General features: G+C 44.9%; 3 protein-coding genes across 6 annotated transcripts in view; 1 reads left to right on the forward strand and 2 right to left on the reverse strand.

Annotated features, from left to right (window-relative positions):
- The window catches only part of SEC31B (SEC31 homolog B, COPII coat complex component), a 37106-nt gene extending 29217 nt beyond the window's left edge, over positions 1–7889 (reverse strand). For 2 of the 4 annotated variants that reach the window (XM_053983327.1, XM_053983323.1), the window contains exons 1-2: positions 5605–5891; positions 1474–1562 (exon numbers count right to left, since the gene is read on the reverse strand). In XM_053983327.1, the coding sequence (XP_053839302.1) occupies positions 1474–1552 (79 nt within the window). In that variant the 5' untranslated portion in view covers positions 1553–1562; positions 5605–5891. Of the gene's footprint in view, positions 1–1473; positions 1563–5604; positions 5892–5913; positions 6000–6112 lie in introns of those variants that run through there. The other 2 variants (XM_053983326.1, XM_053983325.1) reach the window with 2 other exon arrangements.
- A 90-nt stretch (positions 7890–7979) lies between these two features.
- Positions 7980–11766, reverse strand: NDUFB8 (NADH:ubiquinone oxidoreductase subunit B8). Its single transcript, XM_053983328.1, has 5 exons — positions 11645–11766; positions 11349–11475; positions 10629–10728; positions 8907–9062; positions 7980–8205 (listed from the first exon to the last, which is right to left on the reverse strand). The coding sequence occupies exons 1-5, from the start codon at positions 11742–11744 to the stop codon at positions 8113–8115; spliced, it is 576 nt and encodes a 191-aa protein (XP_053839303.1). The 5' UTR covers positions 11745–11766; the 3' UTR covers positions 7980–8112.
- A 162-nt stretch (positions 11767–11928) lies between these two features.
- Positions 11929–21925, forward strand: HIF1AN (hypoxia inducible factor 1 subunit alpha inhibitor). Its single transcript, XM_053984016.1, is given in 10 exon segments — positions 11929–12030; positions 13299–13666; positions 13668–14040; positions 15000–15250; positions 16503–16651; positions 18427–18572; positions 19061–19167; positions 19565–19628; positions 19857–19967; positions 21162–21925. Coding segments are annotated over 10 exon segments (1716 nt in total). The 3' UTR covers positions 21207–21925.
- The last annotated feature ends 349 nt before the right edge of the window (positions 21926–22274 follow it).

The following is a 22274-nucleotide window of genomic DNA, read 5'->3' on the forward strand; positions in this document are numbered from 1 at the left end:
TAAGGAATAAAAGCTACAAGTTGATTTAACATTACCTAGTGGGACACTGCCAGGCAAACTGTCCCCCAGTTACCACAGGAATGCTTACAGCATGGAAAGTGCCCAAAGGACTATTAAAAAGCAGTACAATTTATGAAACTACACAGCTTCTGATCTAAAGCAAATTGAAGCCAAGACCTTTGGTTCAACCAAAACCCTGGCCTTGTTCTCTGCAAACTTTCCAATGCAAATCCTTCCCAGAGGCTGCACTTCTTCACAAACTGATCCAGTGTGGGTCCCCTCCATGGGGTGGTCTTTCAGAACAGATTGCTCCAACCTCAGTCCCCCATAGGGTCACAAGTCCTGCCAGCAAACCTGAGCATGGGCTCCTCTCTCCATGGGGTCACAGGCCCTACCAAGAGCCTGCTCCAGGGTGGGCTTTCCACAGGGCCACAGCATCCTTTGGCATCCACCTGCTCCAGCACGGTGGATTGTAGCTGGGTATCTGTTCCACCATGGACCTCCATGGGCTGTGGGGTGAGAGCCTGCCTCACTAAGGTCTTCACCAGGGGCCGCAGGGGAATCTCTGCTCTGGCACCTGAAGCACCTGCAGCCCATCCTTCTGCATGGACCTTGGTGACTGCAGCATTGCTTCTCTCACATATTCTCACTCCTCTCTTGTGCTTCATTTGCAGATGACATGTTTTTCTCCCTCTTATTAACTGTGTTATCCCAGAGGCACTGCCACTGCCGGGCTCGGCCTGGGACAGCGGTGGGTCCATCTGGAATGAGGCTGGCACTGGTGCCAGCGGACATGGTGGGAGCTCCTAGCAGCTTCTCACAGGAGCCACCCCAGCTACTAAAGCCTTGCCATGCAAACCCAACAAAACCACCAGAGCCATCAGCTCCACACAGACAAACATGCCCACTGCCAACTCAGTGAACAGGCTCACTTTCTGCTTCAGGAAATAAAATTACTGTAAGACTAGTGATTAATTAATGAAATCAACAAAGTAAAGTTTAAAGTCTTGCAAAAGTAATGAAAATGGAATATTAACCAAAACAGGCAACTTTAGGGAGAAGAGGTTTATAGTATTTGATTGTCAAGCTACATGATTATGACTGAAGACAGACAAGTACAAGTGATCTTAAACATTACTTGAGTTAACTTTTTTCCCCCACAGGCACAGGATGTGTGTAATGCAGAACAGCAAGAAGTGTTGGAGTCCATACAGTCTTAATTAGAAATCAAAAAATCATTTATTCAACCTTTGAAAAATCACTCACATTTAAAATGTCAAAGTTGGGCATAGAAGTAATTCTCTACCACTTACTTTAAAAAAACATAAAAGATGTAATGTTTTTGGTATATTGCTTGTAAGTTTTCCAGAGATTATCAAGGTGGAAATTGTTGAAAGCTAAAACCCATACAACTCTACATAAAATTTTTCTGTGATTCATACTCTAATATTACCAAATTGTGAAGAACTTTACCTGTTGCTAGGTAAATAGGGTGGTTGTTTGCCGGACTCCATGCCTGCACAGCTGTTCGCTCAATTTCTTTTAGCTTCATTTTCTAGACTCTGCAAGAAATTTCACAGAGTTTAGAACAGAGAAATACAGTTGACGTGAAAATATATTCACATCAGAAACATGATGAGAACGCACTGCTTCCAAAACAGTGAAGTTAATTGCTACTTCCTGAGGCAGCGAATACTGGAATAAATCAGGATATTTAAGAATTCTTTAAAAGTCCCCCAAACCCCACCCAAAATCCCACTGTCTTACCCTAGATTTTCTTTCATCTATAGCTCTCTTTTTCATGTGTCCCAATTACAGGAGAGTTTCAGAAAAAAGAAGGGGATCTAAATTAACATACTCAAGTCTTCACTGCAGGCTGGTTTAAATCAGCTGCAGAAATTAATTTAAACAAATGTATTTTGATCTAGCACTAGCTGCTCTCTCCAGACAAGCTGATGTTAGTATATACATAAGCAAAAAGGGAGCAGAAGGAATCTCTGGGCAGGCTAAATTCCAAGCAGAAAAGTGACGTGGCAACAGAAAACAAAGTGCAATGCTATCGTGTGCCAATTCAGTTAATGTACTTTGTTCTTGCTCCTCCAAAAAGCAAAAGGGAAAAAAAAATAATTTGACTTTCTCTTTGAGCCAGCAAATGGTACAAGCTGAGAAGTAATCCACAAGTAACTACTGAATTTCAATCTCAGCACTGACAGCAACTCTTTATTTACTCAGGATAGATGGAGCAACACCTGTAAAACGAGAACAAAATTTGCCCAAGTCTCTGGAGAGAGATTAGTTGGGCAACAATGTAGCAGGTTAATTGAAAATCAAACATCATCAGCAGGCAGCTGGGAGGCTGCAAAACTGAGTATAAAGACAACTGAATACAATACAAATAATTACTGTTCTGAGCAGGATCCCATTCTTACTAAGGAGAAAGCACCTTCTGCTCCATTCCTGACCACAAACAGGCCCTCTAAGCATCATAAACGACATGTGGACATTCACAGGCTAGTGGGGTCACTCTCATGAGCAGTGCCTAAACTTTTTGAGCTTGGCTGCACTGCAGTCTTTTAACTCTAGCTAAACAGAACTGTATGTTTAGATGATACCAGGCTGAACAAAGTAAAACTGTCAGTAGGCAGCAGAGCAAAACCCTGTGCATCTTGTCAGTTTGCTGTGATTAACCTCTCCTGGTTACTTGACACTGTTTGTGTAAACCACAACCTGCATCACATGGCCCTCTGTTCAGATGCAGGGCTTATAAGAAACTGTGGCCTCCCGGGGCCCACACAAGGGGGAAGTTTGGTCAGCATTACTTCTTGGTCTTGGACCTCCCAGCTAATAATTCTACACCTCTTTTTAGGGTTTCTTCTGCCTCACGAGTCAGAAGTTAAGGACATCCTCTCTCTCTCTCTCCCCCATGGTCTATTAGGATATGCTGATTGACTAGAATCTATTTAATGCTTTTTAGCATTAGTCTGCAGCACTATCTCCCAAAGCTCAAATTGCCAACTGCTATTCATACATTAAGCTTATCCCAACTTAGTTAAGGCCCAACAGAATCTGAACAGAACTCTTGTACAATTTAAAAAAGCGCAGTGCGACTATTTCTTCATGGCCCCTATGAATAGAGGTGGAAAGGTCATCTCCTCATTACCATAACAAATCTCTAAAGCTTACTTTCCAATCTTCCAGTACACATTGTGGGGTACTCGTTAGGGGTCTACCACACTCTTCTCTGTGGTGCATCTCTCAAGATGTTCTAGTACCTACTCATGCCTCCCATACTACTGCAGAAACTCTGTCCAGATCTTCTCCCTTCACTGGCAGAGGCGAGTGAAAATATCCACAGAATTTAGGTGAATCTTCTACAACAGTCTATTGCACAAGGCTCTAGCTGACTCCACCACTATGGGGGGGACAGGACAGCTGGCATGTTCCTTACAAGTCCCTTCCTTGCCTCTTCCTCCTCCAGTTACAACTTATCAGTTGTAGGAGCTGGCTGTATACTCAGGCCTCACTGCTTCTTGGCTTTTGAGAGGGCAACTTCCCTGATAACATTAATAGACAATGGCCAAGAAACCTCTTCCCTACAGGAAATTAACTCGTAAGGAATCAGTGAAGAATACAATTATCATAAACTTAGTTGGGTAAATGGCACAAGCTCCCCCTCCTTACCTCTGTGCTGGACTGACTGCATGGCTGAAATTATTGGCACATTAAATGTAAATTAAGATAAGCTACAAAAATTGTGCAGAACAGTATTGATCAATTGTTTGGCTTTTCTTGTCAATAGAGCGTTTTACATAAGAAAGTCAATTACTGCATCATTACTGTTCTCTTTTCACAAACTTAAGTCAGGACAGAATGTGAAGGTGAAGTGTCTTGGTCATGGTAACCCACCCAAATGGAGGAAAGCAAACAACACTCCATTTGGAGTGGCTCAATGTCAACAGAACAACTGCAGAAGTGCTGGATCATCAGTACTGAAGAGGTTCACTGTGTCCCTGGCCCTAAAGGCAAACCAGCACTGGTTCCAACAGACTTGAGAAGGCCCACAGAGGATGCATAAGAAGCTAAAAGATCACAGTATCACACTGTCTCTTAAGAATGTCTGAGCAGTTTAGGTCCACTGCGGCTGAGGATCTGCAGAGATACAGCAGCACCTCCTCTTTAAGTCAGTGAGCTCTGAATTTGAAAGAGAAAAAAAAAAAACTGATTTGAGTCTTGTTTTTAGAGAAGTGATCATTCTATACACTATGCATATCTGTATCCAGGAAAGGACCCATAATCCTTAAATAAGGAAAAAAACCTTCTTTAGCAAACTTTTCTGGCTGCCCAAGAAAAATTTGCAAGTATTAAACGCTTCCACAGTAGAATTTTTAGGGAGAGGTTGCCACCTGCTGTCATCTCTCAAAATAGCATCGAAGACTTCCAAGAAAGCTCATGCTTTTCTCAGGACTTCTAATTAATTAATCATGACAATTCCTCACCCTTCTACAGACATCCATCCGATTACAGACCTAATATATTAATGGATTTCAGCCCCAAAGGGAGACAGAAGCAGCAATTCCCTACAGCTTTCCTCAGAAATGGCTTCCTGAACAGACCTTAAAGGGTAACAATGCCTGCGAAGCAAAACCTGACAGGTTAGAGCACACCTCGCCACTGAGAAATAGAGAGCATGCAGCTAAACTGTGAAAATTCCCAAGTTACATTAGACCATGCAAACAATGCTGTCAGAGGCAAGAATTTCTCACCTTTGCTAACCTGAAATACTTATGGCTTTACAGTACATTATAATAAGACCATGGTTGTTGTATGAACTAATTGACCCTCAAAGCTGCCATAATAATTATCCCTGATAGCACTCTAGTGAGGCCTTCTCTCTCTTGCACCACCCAAATACTGTCAATCAGAAATCCCCTCCCACTGACTTTCCCAGTCCTCCTGCCACTGGACACCCGACTCGCTGTTGAACTCGCTGTTCCTACTGATATTGGACTTGCAGCACTGCACACACAGGACCTGATAGGCTGATCTCCCCACACTTAGCTAAAAAGTGAAACTCGGGCAGAACAAAAAAGATTTGTCCAAGGTCACCCGGGTGACAAGTAGACACCCTAAGACCTGAAAAACATCCCCCAGCCATGACACAATGGGTAAAACACAAACTGTCCCTAGAGTTTCCACATCCCAGCGTTGATTTAAAATCTCTGTACTGCCCCTTCCCTTTGCACTGTTCTGACATGCTCCTTCTGCAGCTCCCCAACACCCCACAGCCAGGCTGTTTCGTATGTGCTTATTATAAACCCCGATTACAGAAGGCAGAAACACACTCAGCTAATCTCGGCTAATCACTGGTGTGTGCAAGGTGGGGTTGTTGCAGGGCAGGGCTCAGCACATTCCTCCATGACAGCTCCAATGGTATATAAAGAAACTTCTTGTGCTCTGCGCAGTTTCAGAAGCTGTTGCCCATTGCACAGCGCTGCTCAGATGGCAGTGCACACACGTCTCAAGTGTGCTTGTCTGCACAACAGCATTATCCCGTGGCATGGTGAAAAAGAGCAAGGGTTTAGGAGGAGGGAGGAAAGCATTGACCTCGGACACCGGGTGTCAGACGCAGGCTCCGGGCTACGCCAGAGGCCTCTCCGCGGCCCAGGTCACACAGCAGAGATCCCCGGCCGCTCCCCACCCGCCGCCAGCGGAGGAGAGACGGCAGAGGGGAGCCGGGGCTCCCGGGGCAAGGAAGGGGCTACGGGAGCGGAGTCTCGATAGCGAGACGGGCAGGGCAGCACAGCAGCCCTGGGCTGGGGGGACGGGGGCGCGGCGGGGCAGGGCCAGCCCCGGCTCGGTGTCCGAGGGGCGCGGGGCCGGGCCGGGCCGGGTCGGGGGGCGGGCGGCCCTTACCGGCTGGCTGCCGTGCCTCCCGCGCCGCTCGCTCCCGCAGCCCGGCGCTCCGACGGTGGCCGCGGGGAGCCCTGAGCGCCGCCCGCCCCGCCCCACTGCGCCTGCGCGGGGCCGGCCCCGGAACGCGGCCCCGCTCCGCCGCACGGCCCGGCCCGGCCCGGCCCGGCGGCCCCGGGCAGCTTCACCCTCTGTACGGTACCTGACTCGGTTCCGTGCATCGGTACCGGGTGGTTCACGCCGGAGGCCAAGGACACCTCTGGTGGAGCCGAGCTCTGCTGCGGCTGCCATGATCCCCCTCAGAGCTTTGCCTTAGCTACAAATGTAATGCATGCTGAGGGTGTGCAGAAAGGAATGGAACGTATTTTTCTAGAAGTATTTTAATTGACAGGAAAAAATACGCAGAAGGACCCAGGCCTTCTTCCCTTACATCTCTCCTGCTTTAAGAAAAAAAATGCCTACATTATAGACTCCATTTTTTAGGATTTCTGAGCCATATCTGCCGAACCCATTATTCCTTCCCCATGATGAAAACCATAATTAAGCTGCTAGTTTAGAACTAACTGGGATTGGAAGTCCCCAAAGCAGGCAGCAGCAAACAGCGCTGGAACGGTGCACAATGAGCTGGATGGGCCTAGCCCTGCCTCAGTGCAAGTGCTACACTATCACACACACCAAGGCTGCTCTGATCACTTTCATTTTACTTTAAGACTCCTACAACTCTCATAACATTGTATACAGTGCTGTCATGTAAGTGTTTTGGAATGGTAATTCTCGACTCAAGTGTCCCTAAGGAGTGTTCTACCCTGCAAAAGAGAATTCAATTTTAAGGTCCCCATAGCTCATAAAAAACACTTGAAAACCCTTTTGAGATAAAACATCATTAACTGTAATTTAAAAGCAAGCATTTCTGTAACAAGGAGAGAAGCTGACACCTTACAAAAGCTATGAGGAATGTTGATTGTTCAGCACCTCCAAAGGAGTTATAAATATTTAGGTGTAAATAAAATTATGTCCTAGCATTCAATCCCATAATTCCCTTTAACATATATCCTTATAAAAACCCCTACACAAAAGCAAGCTAACAGTCTCTTTAGAATTTGGGGTTTAAAATCTCTACATATGGAAAAACTGTGAATCACTGTCTTTATATACCTGCTTCTCTTAAAGCACAAAACAACGAGCTGTGACAGGGTGCTGAAAGCAGAGCACAACACCCAGTTTATAGGAAGCCCTAGAGTGGCCCAAGCCTTCAGACTTCTGTGATCACCCACTCCTGCAACTAAACAGTGGCCTTAAGGCATAGCATGGCACAGTTGAGAGAATATTCACTGTAAATTAGTACTAAAGGTACTGTCTCCTCCAGCAACAAGAGGAAAAAACCTTTATGTTAGAGTGGAGCTGGACAAATTTAGGAGCTTAATATAACTGTATGTATAACTTTCCCAAGCAAACTGTTGCTGAAGCTATAGGAGGTCCAAGACCAGTGGTTTGCAGCAAAACAGGCAGATTTCATGGGTCAAATATAACTCCAGGCCAGGTGGATGAACTCAGGCCATAAAGGAACAATTATGGGCACCTGTACACTTGTATCAAAGCAGATCTGGCCAGAGCTGAACTTGCTCATTAGCCTTTTCATACTGCTGCTGTCCACACAGCTCTGCTGGCAGCTTCAAGCTACACACTGCAAGGCTCTGTGCCTCACAAGTGCTTCCTACTGCTAATGCAAACTTCACTTGAGAGGGCATCTAAACCTGGAAGAGATCAAAGGTAACTCCCAGTAAGGGCAGACACAGTACAAGACTCCCAAGGACTGGCACTTGCCAATGTATTTCTGCCTGTCATTTTGCAGTATACAGTGACACTGCAGTTCAAATCCCAGCAGCACCTGCATTAAATGCCTTGGTTACAGGCAGTATTGCCTACATAAACAGGCATAGCTGAGGAATGTTTGTGCACAAGACACATAAATGACCAGCAGTCGTAGGTTTGCACTCATATGGCAAAGGTCACTCCATTTCATTAGCTATAATTCAGCCTTCTAGAACCAACAGAAGACAACTAGCACAGTAGGTGTCATTGATATATTTCACTGCAGTTAGCAGCTGAACATTGAAGAACAAGTGTTAACATATGCCAGTGAACACCAGACAAGATTTCTTCCCCAGCAGAACTGATGGAAATGTAGCACTTGGACAACTTTCAAATTTCATAATGTATCACCGTTGGTGGCTCTTTATTGGGGTCTCCTCCTTTCTCCAGATACAGGTCATTGAAGGGATATTGCTTCGGTCCCTACAAGGAGAGACAAAGAGTGGTAAATTCACCACATTCACCAAGCAAATTAAGGGGTAAGTGGATAATGTCTCATCCCATCCCACCCCCACCCAAATGAAGGCTTGTAATTTATGACCTAAATGTCTATTTCTCAAGTGCTTCAGCTAGAATATTAGAGTATGAGGAAAGTAAATTCAGAAATATGGGCTTCCTTGCATAAATTATTTTTTTAACAGAAACATCAAGGCGGTCTTGCTTTTAATCTTAATCAACATTTTATCTCACAGCATGAGGATAATATATTGCAAAAGCGGCTTGTGTATTCAGACACATTTTTCAAGAGTACATTTCCCAAATGATACAGTTCATGAGATATAATTAAAAACACAGAGCAAGAGAAGAGTTAAAGCATCTCACTTGAGTAGATGCACACACAGGGAAGGAGAATACCTAGACCACAGATGGGCTACTGTAAGAAGCATAGTTCAAATTAGCTCCCTATGAATGGGGACTGCACACTATGAAGCAGCATAGTGAACTGAGCCAGGCCAGTCAAGAGAACAACTGAAGCTAGATGAGGCCACAGAATATTCCTTGGCCCATCCACTGCCAGCAGCAGTTTTGCACTCACACCCATCGCTTCAGCAAAACCACTCTTATGGATGTTGGCAATGACAAGAAATACTTTTTCTCCCTTTACCCTTATAGGTTTCACTCACCACAGGCCTGTAGGCTGGGTAGATCTCTCCAAGACCAAACATGATCAGCATTATGCTCAAAAAGAGAAGGAAGTGTTTGCTCATGGTGTGCCAGGGAACGACAGTGGGGGATGTATCAACCCGGTTCCGAATGTACATGTCAAAATTCCAGTGCATCTAAAGAACAAAGGAAAACAATTGCACATTTACCAACAGTAGTCAAGCTGCTTCTCTTAAGGGAAGCAGCACATTACAGCATTCACAAAACTGCAAGAAGCTGTTTCATCTCCACCTCAAATGTAGAGATAAAGCCACAGAGGAGGTATATGGTTTACCTACAGTCACAAAAAATTGTTGCTTACAGTAAAACTCAAAAGACTCTACATTTAATCCTATGCTTACACCACACAACATACTAAAATATAGGACAGCAGTAGTGTTTATTTCTATGCATAATCATTCCACCTCAGCTTTGTTCCCCAGGACCACTGGAAAGGCATGGTATTAATTGGAACTCTCATTAATGGAAGCTCAGTCACACAGCCAAACAGAAGCAGTGCTATTTCAAACAAAGAAGCAGCTACCTGACACTTGGAAGCTGGTCCCTCAAAACAGGGAGAGGACCTGCTGCTGTTACTCCAGGACAAGAGCAAGGCTGGTAACAAGCTAATGCCCTGAACTATAAATAAGGAAGTCTCAAGCATCTTCTGTCTATAGTCTCCTTTCACATTAATAAATGCAGAGAACTTATTAATTTGCAGCTCAAGTACTGCTTCCAGATTCCCTAGCACTAGAGTGCTAGTTCTCCCAGAGCCACTTCCTATCAAACCCAGAGCCAGAATGAGCAGAAATCAAAGCTGCCTAAACAGAGGCATGTGCTGACACCTGGAAAAAAACAGTACAGCCCTCTTTGTTCCTGATTGCCACACCATGTGTAAGGGCTTGCACACAAGCCTTCCTAAAGCAAGCACTACAACAACACAGAATCAACATGGGTTTTTTTCTTGTGCTTTTATGGTCATTACAACATGCACTTTGCTGTGGTACACATGTTGAAATGCTCTGACATGGTTTTACTATGACATATTAAGCACACATACTTAGAGAACTCTTGCTTTTAGTAAAGAGATCACAAGTCAATGACCAAGCTCAGTAACTGCAGTTAGATTGCAGTTATTAAAAGACCATGCACTAGGAGAAGAGCTGCTCCTGAAAGGATTTTGAGGAGCTTAAATTTTCAAGTTAAATTCAAATTTAACACAGATGATTTATTCACATTTATCTTAAAGACATGTTGCAAACTTGCTTTAGAGAGAACATCCTTATTTGTAGTCTACCTCAAAAAAGCCCTGGAGTAATAAAGCAACATTAGCTACTTCCATTGCACTAAAAGGACTTTATTCAAACAGTGGTTTCTTTGCTAAACAATTCTGAACCAGGCTCTCGTACTGAGTCCAATCAGGCAAATAAAATTACTCCTGCAGGGAAAGTTAAGTTTGTAAAGTCTCCCTTGTCATATGTAATAAGCTAACTGTCCTCAGTACTTTTACAGTATTTACCCAGATGGCCAAAGCCTAACTTAGCCTTGAACTGACTGTCCCTGCTTGCACAGGCAACACACACCGGCACTGGTGATGAAATTACACAAAGGATTAAACAGAAAGCACTAACAAGAGGCACATGTTAGAATTTAGTAGCAGGAGCATTGGTGAGCAACTTGAGAAGTGGAATTGGTGCTCCTACCGGCTCTCCCCAGTTGTGCCTCATGTCTGGCTGGTCCCACTCGTACCAGGGGTCTCTCTCATATTGTGACTTATTAGGGAGCATGGGATAGTCACCATACCTATGAGAAACAAACAAAAGACCAAACATAAAGAAATCTGTACTAATTTAGATATAATTTGCAGGAGACAGTATAAGAAAGGAAATAGAATTAAATACTACTTTGTTTTTATAGCTTTTATGCATATAGATTTTTGAAATGCATCGAAACAACTAGCACAACAATAATTACCTTGACACCAGGCGCCATAACAAATGGCATTCCCCAAACTGGCCTTATTGGTCTCTACTAGATGAAAGAAAATGCAAGCTTAACTAAAATATGGAACCCTAGTTATCTTAGCACATGTCAAAGTATTCCCCAACATTTAAATATCTCCTGAAACCTTTATTCTAGACATGGCTTTCAGTTCATCCCACTTAGCCTTACAGTACAACAGCATATGAAGTCTCACAAGTTTCTCTCACGAAGTCCCTCGTGTTTTATTCAACACAGGCCTCTAACTCATTCCATTCGTTCCTATTTTAAAACACTGAGGTGTCTTCAAAGCTCTAAGCTCACAGTACAGCAATGGCAGGCATTCACCAGGAGCTACGAGCCTACAGCACGTCCCCACAAAGCCAGGAGCTACTGGCCCCGGCCGGCCCCCGGCTGCGGAACAACGACACCACACAGCTCACCCCAAGCCATCGTCGGGGTAGGGCTGATAGTCCTCCACCCGCATGTTGTACTTCTTCGCAGCGGCTGCCCGCTCCTCCGGAGTCCGCGGATACGGCCCAGGCATCATGTCCTTGGACATCTCCGAGGCTGCGGGACATCAACGCGGCACAGTGGGCGCGGGCCCCGCCGGCAGCCGCAGCCGGGCCGGAGAGGTCGCGCCGCCCTCCCGCCCCGACCCCGCGACCGCCGGCCCGTCACCCCAGACACCCCGACCCCACCGCCGGCCCCTCGCTCCAGCCTCCGCCTGCCCGCTCACCCGCCCGCGCCCCCGAAGGCGCCGCCAAGGCGGCCCGGGCCGCCCTGAGCCCGGCGGCCGCCCGGGGCCAGAGGACACCGCGGAGAGCGCCCGCCGCCATCGCCCCCAGCGCGCAGGCGCGGCCGCGGGAGGCGGGGCGGGGCCGGCGGGGCTGCCGGTACCGAGCCGGGCCGGGGCAGGAAGGAACGGGCCGCGGCTGTGGTACTGACACGAGCTTAATGGCGGGAGAGGCGGCGCTGCGATATTTCCCTTTGCCTGTCACCGTCTGAAGCGGGGCAACAGGAATGTATGGCAGGAACTGCCCTCCACACGCGGGGAGCCTCCTGCGGAGCAGCCGGATCGATGCCGTGCCCGGCGGCGTCATGCAAATCGCCTTCTTTGTATCAGTATCAATATTATTGAAGTCAATACCCAAATGTAATCGTCTTTTCTCCATGGTGGACAGCAGAAATGGCATGTTAATTTAGCAATGCGATTCTTCAAATGTAAGCAATGTATTTTTGTAAATAAAATCAATATGAGCATTAAAGGATTTTGCAGTTTACTTCATTATGTAAACTCTGTGGTAGTTGAACTCATTTTCCTTCAGTTATTCACATCAGCCATAATGGGTAATGTCTCTATAACGATTTACATTATACAGCTTTGCAGCTCAAAAACTATCACAGTTTGTCATTAAAGCCATTCCTTCTAATAACAACATTAATTTTAAACCTAACAATTGAATGAAGATAGTGATGAACCATAAAACTATATCTGAGATACAGCATGCCTGAGATGAGGGCTTTGTTGCACAAAAAGAACAGGATCCTTTTACTTATCCCAAAGAAAGGCCTATTGATGTCATTTTAGGGACAGTACCTTAATTCAGCCAACTCCCTTACAAACGAGTATGCAGTGAAGTTACTCAGTTATCTAATAAAGTTATTAACTCAGAGCCCGACCTTCCAGTGCAGATGCTGCTGCTGTTTTCCATGGAGCAGCATTTGGTGCCTGTCCCACCTCTGCAGCTCACAGTGCCGTGAAGTGGGGACCTTGATTCCCATTGACTCGGGCTCAGGCCTCACTGCAGGCTTGGATCGTGGTCAGCTACTTCTTACATCAGCTCTTCACCACTGGGTATTTATTTTCTGAATTACGTTTGAGTTTTCCACAGCTGTGTTTCAAGTTTCCTAAACACCCAAATATGTTTGCAAATACACAGTAAAAAATGTTGTTAACCTGTACAGCAGAGAAAAAGCTGTCGATTTAAAAGGTGAGAGGGCATTCATTTTCCCAGAAATTAAGTATATTAATAAATTCTGGAAGGACAAAGGGAAATTGCATTATTCTCATGAAGGCAAAGTTCTATGCAGGCAGAACAAATCCCAGCTACTGTAAGATGAAAACCCCTGTATGCCAGAGACCAAAATTTTCTCCAGAGCTGATGCCTAATGTGGCGCGCATTCTTGGGAAATAGCAATCATCAGTCTTGCTGTTTGCAGATTAAAAGCCAAATGTAGACTTTGTCTCACTTAATAAACATATAATAAGAAAATAATTCAACAGCTCCAGCTTCAGTCACACAGTTCATGAAATCCTGCTAAACTGATGTAGCCGCCATCACAGGCTGGGTGTTAGTTGCACCAGGCAGTGCTACATGTTTTTTTTTTAGCAAGTGTTAATTAAAGCGCTCGTTTCCAGGCGCAGAGCTCCGCTCCCCTGGGCGGAGTGCGGCAGCGGGCGCTGCTGTTTCCGTCGGGGCAATGGGAATGGCCGAGGGGCATTCAGGGGAAGGGGCTGCCGGCGGGGCGGCACGGGGCCCGGCAAGGAGGCTGCAGAGACGATCCCTTCTGGTTCCTGCAGCGCTCCCAGGGGTGTCCGAGCGCCTCGGAAAGGGCAAGGAGGCTGCAGAGACGATCCCTTCTGGTTCCTGCAGCGCTCCCAGGGGTGTCCGAGCGCCTCGGAAAGGGAGCCAGGCCAAGGGCAGCGGAGCCCCTGCAGCCTCCGCCCGCGCGGGGGCGCTGCCGCCGCCGCCCCCTCTCTCCCTCCCTCTCCATGGTGCTCTGCCCTCCGCCTTTGCCCTCCGCTTCCGGCGTTGCCATGGGTGCGCAGCTTCCGCTTCCGGCTTCCTTGGTACGGGTTCTCCGGTGGAGACGGCGATGGCGGCGGCCTCGTCCTCCTCCTCCTCCTCTTCCTCCTCCTCTTCTTCTTCTTCTTCTTCCTCCTCTTCCTCCTCCTCCTCCTCTTCTTCCTGCTCCTCCTCGGCGGCCGCCGCGGGTTGCCGGGAGGGCCCGGCGGTGGCGGCAGGGCCCGGCTGGAGCGACTCCCAGTTCCGCCGCTACTCCTTCGAGACGCGGCCCATCCCGCGGCTCAGCCACAGCGACCCCCGCGCCGAGGAGCTCATCGAGAACGAGGTGAGGGGCGTCCCGGGCGCAGTCAGCTCCTCGTCCCGGCCCTGTCCGTCCTGAGTACCGCGCGGGCTCTATTGTAGCCGCTGTCCCGTTCCTCTCTGCTGTAGTGGACGTTTTACTTCGGTGCTACAGCGTTGAGTTGTGAAATTCGCAGGAAACGTTTGTTTTAAGCTCTTTGTTGTCGGGATGGAAGTTGTGGGAACGTTGTGTAAATCCCTGGGCACAAACTGATTATTTTCTAAGTGCCAGCGACCACAGATGTAAATATTCCTTTGCAGTGGTGGCTCTCGTATTGGTTCTGTACCAGCTCAATCTCCTTTTGGTAGGTTTGGTAGTTGGGTTTTTTGAGAAAAGTCTGCAAGAAAGCCAGTTGTGTATGCACAGCTTGGAAACACAGTGCTGCCTTGGTTGGGTTGCTTTCTACTGGTAGATGAGGAGATAGGCAATGTACTTTGTCTTCCCTTTGCAAAGGTTCTTTTTTTGCTGTAGAAGAGATGGTCAGTTTTTTGTTGGTGGTTATTTGCAGTCCTGTGAGAAAAGAGATGAGTTCTGTTTCTGGGTTCAGAGGGATCTTTTTGCTGGCACTTACCCCCTCACAGCCGAGGCTGGAAGTGACCAGCCAGAATCTCCTGTGCCTCCTGGCTACGTGGCAGGACCAAGCAGGCCCAGAAATGTTGCCAGCTGGTGTTTGTCTAACCTTGCTGATAGAGACTGGCTAAACAGATAGTACAATCTGTCATCCCATTGCTACCAGGAGCTGACTGTAGCCCCAGGCCACCACTTTCTTAAAATTTCCTAGCATGTCTTGCTTGGTTTTCTCCCCAGAACAAGGTATAAGATTACTTCAAATGCCTTTTCCAGTTCCCCATTTTGAAAGGGAGTTTTTGTGGGTGCAATAATGAATGTGTTTGTTCTTAAGTTCAAGAGGTCTTTGAATCAATAAACTTCCTGTTTCTCTCCAGGAGCCAGTGGTGCTGACAGATACAAATCTGGTTTATCCTGCCCTGAAATGGGACCTGGACTACCTCCAGGAAAACATTGGCAATGGGGACTTCTCAGTGTATAGTGCCAGCACACACAAGTTTTTGTACTATGATGAGAAAAAAATGGCCAATTTTAAGAACTTCAAACCCAAGTCAAGTAGGGAAGAAATGAAGTTTGCTGAGTTTGTGGACAGACTCAAAGAAATACAACAAAAAGGGAGTGCTGAGAGGTAAGTGATAAGTGGAGTCTGGAGGTTTCTTTGTTTCTTCAAACCTAAGTAGGAGCTAAGTTTCTCTTCAGTGGGTGTTGATGATTAAAGTATCCTGAACTTTTTGGACTTTTCCTTTGTTTCTTGTTAGTAATCCTACTTTTCCTGCAGGGCTTCTAGTTGACAGCAGCTTTATTACCTTATTAGAAAAGTCTTACCAAACAAACTGTTCACACTGGCTGTGGCAATTTATTTTTTTATCCTCTGTGTGAGGCAGGATTTGTATAGAGAAAGAATTAAACTTCACTTTTTTTTTGGCAGACTGTGGTATTGGTAGAGAAACCTGTTGTGTGATGTAAAGGTATAGACTGTGGCATTCAGGCTTTCCCACAGAATCCCAAGGCAGCTGGAGCTAACCCTCTTTGGGAAATACGAGGCCAGGTTGTGCACGTGCTGTGTACTGGGGGTGATGGCCTGTGCCACTAACAGAGCTGTAAGTTACTGACAGGAGCTTCAACTGCACATGGAATATATAGCAGCTGCACTTAAACCCTTAGTGTTTTCAGTCACAGCCCTCTAAAAGGATTTACAGGTGCTTAACTGTGTCTTAATTGGAAGCAACACTGTACCCATGTCCATTTGTCATCTGTGCCTTTCTCAGCTTTGGGTGTGCTTTTTCCAAGAGAGAAGTCAGTCCTTGCTATTAAAAATGTGTTTTCTTCCAGCATTGCAGACAACAGTCTGTAATACTGTGATTGTTGATGCAGATGTTAGATCCTTCTGATCCTCTGTGTCTAAATGTAAGCATGGCTTTAAGTAACTTGATACTGAAATGTGCAGGCTCTCCTGAGCCCTCTCTTTCCCTCATGTAGTTCTGCTAGAAGAGGTAACTGATATTGATGGTGAGTTAGAGGGGTGGCATTCATCTAGGGATTAGATGTGAACATATTTGATATTTGATAATGGCCAGTCTGTTTAGAGTTTCCACCTCCTGTCCTGCAAGAGGGTTATTCTTCCTTAAAATTATGGTTTTCCCTTGTAATTGTTCAAGTTGAACCAAGATCTGTTCTCTTCTGTACTGGGAAACCTTACAGCAAAGTTTGCTGACTTTTTGAAACTGTTTCCTTCCACAGGAGTTGAAGCTGTGTAGTGATAGAACAGAATCTCTAGGAAGTACTTCTCTGTTTTGAAATATTTCTGAAAAGACAGAGTATGTCTGTGCTCATGACAAAGTTTAATACTTGATTTCTGCTTTCTCTCTTGGACAATTCAGGCTATATCTACAGCAAACATTAAATGACACAGTTGGAAGGAAGATTGTAGTGGATTTCCTTGGCTTCAACTGGAACTGGATTAACAAGCAGCAAGGGAAACGTGGTTGGGGTCAACTGACTTCTAACTTGCTTCTTATTGGCATGGAAGGTAAATAGCTTCCTCAGACTGGAGGAGAAAGGGAGCAGATTGCATCAGCAGTTATGTATTTCAGTTCCAGAAGGTCTTTCAAATGGATTTTCTCCTAGTTTCTGTGTGTTCCTTCAGAGGAGGTAGTGTAAAGCTTTGTACTGGGAGGAGACTGTTGTCACAACTTAACTTGGGTTATAAAGAGGAAAGAAGGAAAGGAATAGTCTGCATTTTGCCAGGGATGTACTGTGAATGCCTGAATGTAATGTGCTCATGGAAAGGCTCTGTGTGCTGCTGGTGGGACTGTGTTTCTAGTTAACTGCTAATCATATCCTGGGATCCATTTACTGCTTGCATGCTTTAGGCACTGTAGATTTAAAAAGCTCGAAGCCTGCAGATTCAAAATGCAGAAAGGTTTGCAAGTTGAATGGTGTTAGACTTCTGGGCTTTTCTGAGTATGTCCAATGTCTGCCCAGTAGGAAATCTGATTATTTTGTGAAGTCTTTTTTTTTATTTGAGCTAGTACACTGTGAGGAGGAATTCTCTTTTGGTTAAGACCTGATTTTTTTTTTCCTTGAAAGGCTAGAGGACAGTAGGAAACTTGAAGATGGATAAATTCTAAAAGTATTTGGATAGAATAGAATTCCAAATTCATGTGGAGCCTGACTTAGAGGCGGGTGCCTTAGAAGACAGAGGTACCACTAGGCTGTTGGCAAGGAGAACATTCTTTTAGAAAGTAATCTCAGTAACTGGGGAGGAAATGTACACTGTTCTTTGAAGTGGAAGGGCCTATAATCAATGTAGCCAACATATCCAATTATAATTGTTCAGTTACACAACTTGGATGGTTTCTCCCCTTTGCACAAGTCATACTCAACCCACAGTAGTTTGTCTTTGCCACTTGTTTTACTAGCTGAGAGAACATAATATAAAATCAGTGGACCAACACTTCCTTACAGGTCATATAATCACTGAAATCCTATTAACAGGTTAGCACAAGAACCAAGAAATTGTCTTGAAGCAGCATGTGCTAGAAAGAGGAATGTCTTTAGAGCAGCATGTGATCATCTGATCTATTTAATGAAGTTACTGGGTTAACTGTTATCTTAATTCTTGCAGGCCAAGAGAGTAATACCTGAATTGGCAAACAGCCTGAAAAACAGCTGTGAGGGGTACAAAAGATCCCACTGTATTTAAAGATTTGATTAAATTTAAGATCTAGTGGCAACAGTCAAGCACTGTTAGTCAGAGTTGAGTGGGTGCTATTGGGAGCTCCAGTGACAGAGATTGTTTACTTGTTTTCTTGAAAAACTTCTGGGACTTTTTTTCAAATCTGACCACTGAACTCCTTTTCTCTAGACTAATAATCTTTGACAGTCTGTTCCACAACTTGTCATTTAAACAAAGTGTTTTATGAAAAAGCTTCCTATCAACATTCAGCATCTGCTGTTCATTGAAACAATGAACAGCAAATCATTGACACAATTGACACATTGACACATTGAAACAATGAACAGCAAATCAACAGCAAAAACATTGAAAAAAATGAACAGCAAATTAGGAAATCCTAATCCTGTAGAGCATAAGTTGCTGAGTATGGATTTAGCGTAGAAATTAAGAGGAGTGGCAACTCCTCAATAAAGGCTGACTGATAGGGTGTTTGTAACATTCCTGTTGTCATTTTCCTTGTTTAGTTTCTGAATATGTGGGAGTATATTTTCTGTCTTCAGCAAGGAATATAACTTGCTTCTCTTTCATACCTGAGAGTGTCTTAATTATCTTTTCTCTCTGTGTAGGGAATGTGACACCAGCTCATTATGACGAGCAACAGAACTTCTTTGCTCAGATTAAGGGTTACAAGAGGTGTATCCTGTTTCCTCCTGATCAGTTTGAATGCCTCTACCCTTATCCTGTGCACCATCCATGTGACAGACAGAGCCAGGTGAGAGTAGCAGATCTGTTCTCTGCTCCATGCCAAAAATGGACATTTGTAAAGATGCTAGGTGGGAGGAAGCTGCACTGCAGTTAAAGCTGCAAAAACACTTGCTGAGCTTTTGCAAAACCTCTGCTCAGTTTTGTTAAGTGGGGAATGCATTGGTGGTTTTCTGTTTGTATCTGGTTCTGACTCGCAAGTTCTAGGGCTGTAAGAACCTTCTTACTGATACACAACGAGTCTGCAGCTGGCTACCTTCTCTGTTCTGTTTCACTGATCACTTGGTCAAACACAGATTTGCTGCAGATGGACAAATTGCAAGGTCCTACCTGTATGGTACTTGGAGGGTACTGCAGGACCTCACAATGAAGTTAAGATACAAACGGAAATGTAAAAGCCATGTAAGGAAGACCAGGATGATTTGACACTGAGAGCCAATAATGAGGACTGTCATTGCAGGAAATAGTTCTGAGTTTCTTAATGTTTTCTTCTATTAGGTGGACTTTGACAATCCTGACTATGAGAAGTTTCCAAACTTCCGGAATGTGGTTGGCTATGAGACAGTGGTGGGTCCTGGGGACGTGCTGTACATACCTATGTACTGGTAAGAAGGATCACAGGACTGCACTGTGATAAAAACCAGAGGTTTAAAATGTTTTCTACTTAGTGCTGGGTTGGCTCTTAAGAGTATTTTGTTTCTACTTCTCCAGCAACTGTGATATTTTCTGTGATATCTTGGGCCAGCATGCTTCTAATTCCTGTTTGTTGGATGGGAATAGTAATTCTCCCTAACATCCACTTTAATTGTCCATGTACTCACTAACATGTGTGAGAAAAGGATCTATATTTAAATAAGGAGAGCTTTCCAGAAGTTTTGAGGTCTTGATGCAGGAGGTATAGGGCCAGACTTGTCTAGTGCTGTCTGAACTCATCATCCAAGGTATTTCACTGTAAGCTTCAGCAATAGTTTCTTTTCTTTTTTTTATGTGATTTCCATGCAGGTGGCACCACATTGAGTCTCTCCTGAATGGGGGGATTACCATCACTGTGAACTTCTGGTACAAGGTGAGTACAAGCACAGCTTGGATAGCTCCATGCCAGATGATTTTTTTCAGGTAGAGATATATTGGCATACATTGTCAATATGAGAACTTCATGGCACCAAGTCCTTTGCTTCTGGAAGCTACTTTTTCCTCTTCAGAGTTGTGTGTGTGAAGAACTAGGTGACTGGGGTACAGTGGAATAAGCTGCCAATACAGGAAGCATGCAAACGAGCTCTTTTTGATATTTCAGGGTGCCCCAACTCCAAAGAGAATTGAGTATCCATTAAAGGCTCATCAGAAAGTGGCAATAATGAGGAACATTGAGAAGATGCTGGGAGAAGCCTTAGGAAATCCACAAGAGGTATAGAGAGAACCATGAGGTCACTGCTGTTGAAATCGTTAAGGCATAATGCAAAACTTGCGATGACAGCTACTTGGCTCTCTAGGTGTCACAGTGAGGGTGGGAGAAAGCAGGATTGCTCTTTTGCTGATTCTTCCTGCAGTCTTCAAAAGGTCATTTAAGGTCATTTGCTTACAAAAACATAAGCTCTTAAAATTATAATTCTGGAAAGGACCACTACAAACAATTAAGTAGTTGTTCTTGTATGTGGGAAAAAGTGTACTTTAACTTTGGATACTTCCAGGAAAGTGTTGTTCCCAAACACTCCTTAGTCTTCTGTGCAGCAGAAATACCCATTATTATCTGTGCAGCAGATACCCATTATTTGCAAAAAAAAAAAGAAAAAAAAAAAAAAAGAAACTGTTTCACCTGTTGAATCCAAGTCTTAAATAACAGAAATCTCTATTAATTCATGTGCTTCATCTTTAACATGTCTCTTGCTCATCTCTGAATTCTTTGCAATCTTAACTATCTGGTATATATAAAAAAAACAAACCCTGATGTACCAAGTCTAAAAAGACTGAGGTACTGAGAGTATGCCTTTGAAGATCTGGTCATCTGAAAGTGGAAATGCAGGTCAAGGATAGAAATGTTTTCATGGTCTGTAATCCTTACCACTGTGCAGACACTCCTCTTTAACCTCTCCCCTGAGATTGTTTTACTGCCATAGCATTCTGAACTTCCGTCTGTGATTAGGCAGTCCTGAGACGTGGGAGTGGTCTTGACCGAAAAAAAAAAAAACCTTAGCAAAATCATCAGTTGTAGCCCCCACCTCTTACTGACCCCAGGGACCAGAGAGGATTCAATGAGTGAGAATGTTCCTTCTCTCCCTGAAGAAAGCAACCCGTGATGACTATTGGCTCCCTTTAATAGCTTAGAAATCATAAATGTTGGGTGGCAAATGAAAATGTTTCAAGCATGTTTCCACTCTGGATAGAATGTTTTGGTGTCACCTGAAGTCAGGTGTTGACAGAGAACCCTGCAGTTTTGGTAGTGTATTTTAAGAATGTGTTTGTGGGTGCCCCAGTGTTTTCCTAAAAAATACTTTGAAAGTGATTAGGTGTATCTTGGGCTCTGTGATGCAGAGAGAGCAGGCTCTGCGCTGCCATTTCTGTGTAACTGTCCTGGCTAATGACCTGTTTTTGCTTTGAACAGGTGGGTCCCTTGTTGAATATGATGATTAAGGGCCGGTATGACTAATGCCTGGTGCCCCTGGCTGATGTTGGAGCTGCTTTGTTCACAAGCAATGGAAGATACTGAGCGCTAGTATTGCACGCAGCACTTAACAGACTGATGGGTTTCCTGGCCTATCCTGGCCCCACTACATTAAAGGGGCTACTGGAACTGCAAAACCATTAGTACCCTACTCATCCTCCACTCTCATCTAACTGAACCTCCCAAGAAAGAGTCTGCACTTACTGGAAGCTGGATTCATGCTCACTAACTTGTTTATTTTCTTCCCTCTGCCCTGTTTGCCACAACAAGGAGCATGGCTTCTGGCACTTGGATGTGTCACTTCAGGATTTTCAGGCATATGAAGAAGAGCTTGGAGGATAACCAGGAGCAATATTGTTTCCTCAGCCTCATGGGGTTTGGACCTCTTGGCTGGGTTTGTGTGTTGGTGGTGGCAGTGGATATAAGGTGGGAAATGTTAGGTTTCACAGTCCTCTGTTGTTAGAGGGCGTGTCCCTGCTCAACTCTGGCACCTTTTTGTATTAATGGAAATGAACATGTAAGATGGCCTGTGTGTATTGAGCAACTGGACAAATGATTCAGTTACTTCAACCTAAGACATCTATGCTTTGGATGTAGTACAGGGTAGAGATCAGAATGAATTTATCTTGTGTGTGAGCACCAAATCCTATGCTGTCCAAATAACATCTGTCTTGTATGAGTCTAGATAAATCTCCTTTCTGACAGCTTTTTCTGGGGAGTGGAGGTTTCTCTCCTGCTCTTTTGAAGCTGCAGTATGGTTAAAAGGGGATGTAGCATTATGAAGGGAGATGCATAAATGCCAGGGCACTCTCCAAGTCTTGAATGATTAAGCCACATTTTTAAATTAAATTTCCAAGGGATGCTGAGCTCAACTGTCAAAATGCAGTGTCAGATAGGTACAGAGCCTCACTTCTCCCCAGCAGGGTGCTGGCTCCTGAGACTAACACAGGAAAGTGCTATTTTACTGAAACTGCAAGAACTCAAGTGTGTGTGGCTGCGCACAGGTGCGCGTGTTTGTGTGATTTTGTGTGGCTCCTGTCCATCAGTTAAATC

Source organism: Vidua macroura, chromosome 8, assembly GCF_024509145.1.
Source record: "Vidua macroura isolate BioBank_ID:100142 chromosome 8, ASM2450914v1, whole genome shotgun sequence".
NCBI lineage: Eukaryota > Metazoa > Chordata > Aves > Passeriformes > Viduidae > Vidua > Vidua macroura.

Excerpts from the sequence above, each read along its gene's own strand:
- NDUFB8 (XM_053983328.1), bottom strand. The coding sequence starts at position 11,744 with ATGGCGGCGGGCGCTCTCCGCGGTGTCCTCTGGCCCCGGGCGGCCGCC. Across the intron at positions 10,729-11,348 it reads TACCCCGACGATGGCTTGGG|GTATGGTGACTATCCCATGC; the intron begins GTGAGCTGTGTG and ends TGTTTCTCATAG. Across the intron at positions 9,063-10,628 it reads GGCACAACTGGGGAGAGCCG|ATGCACTGGAATTTTGACAT; the intron begins GTAGGAGCACCA and ends TTTGTTCTTTAG.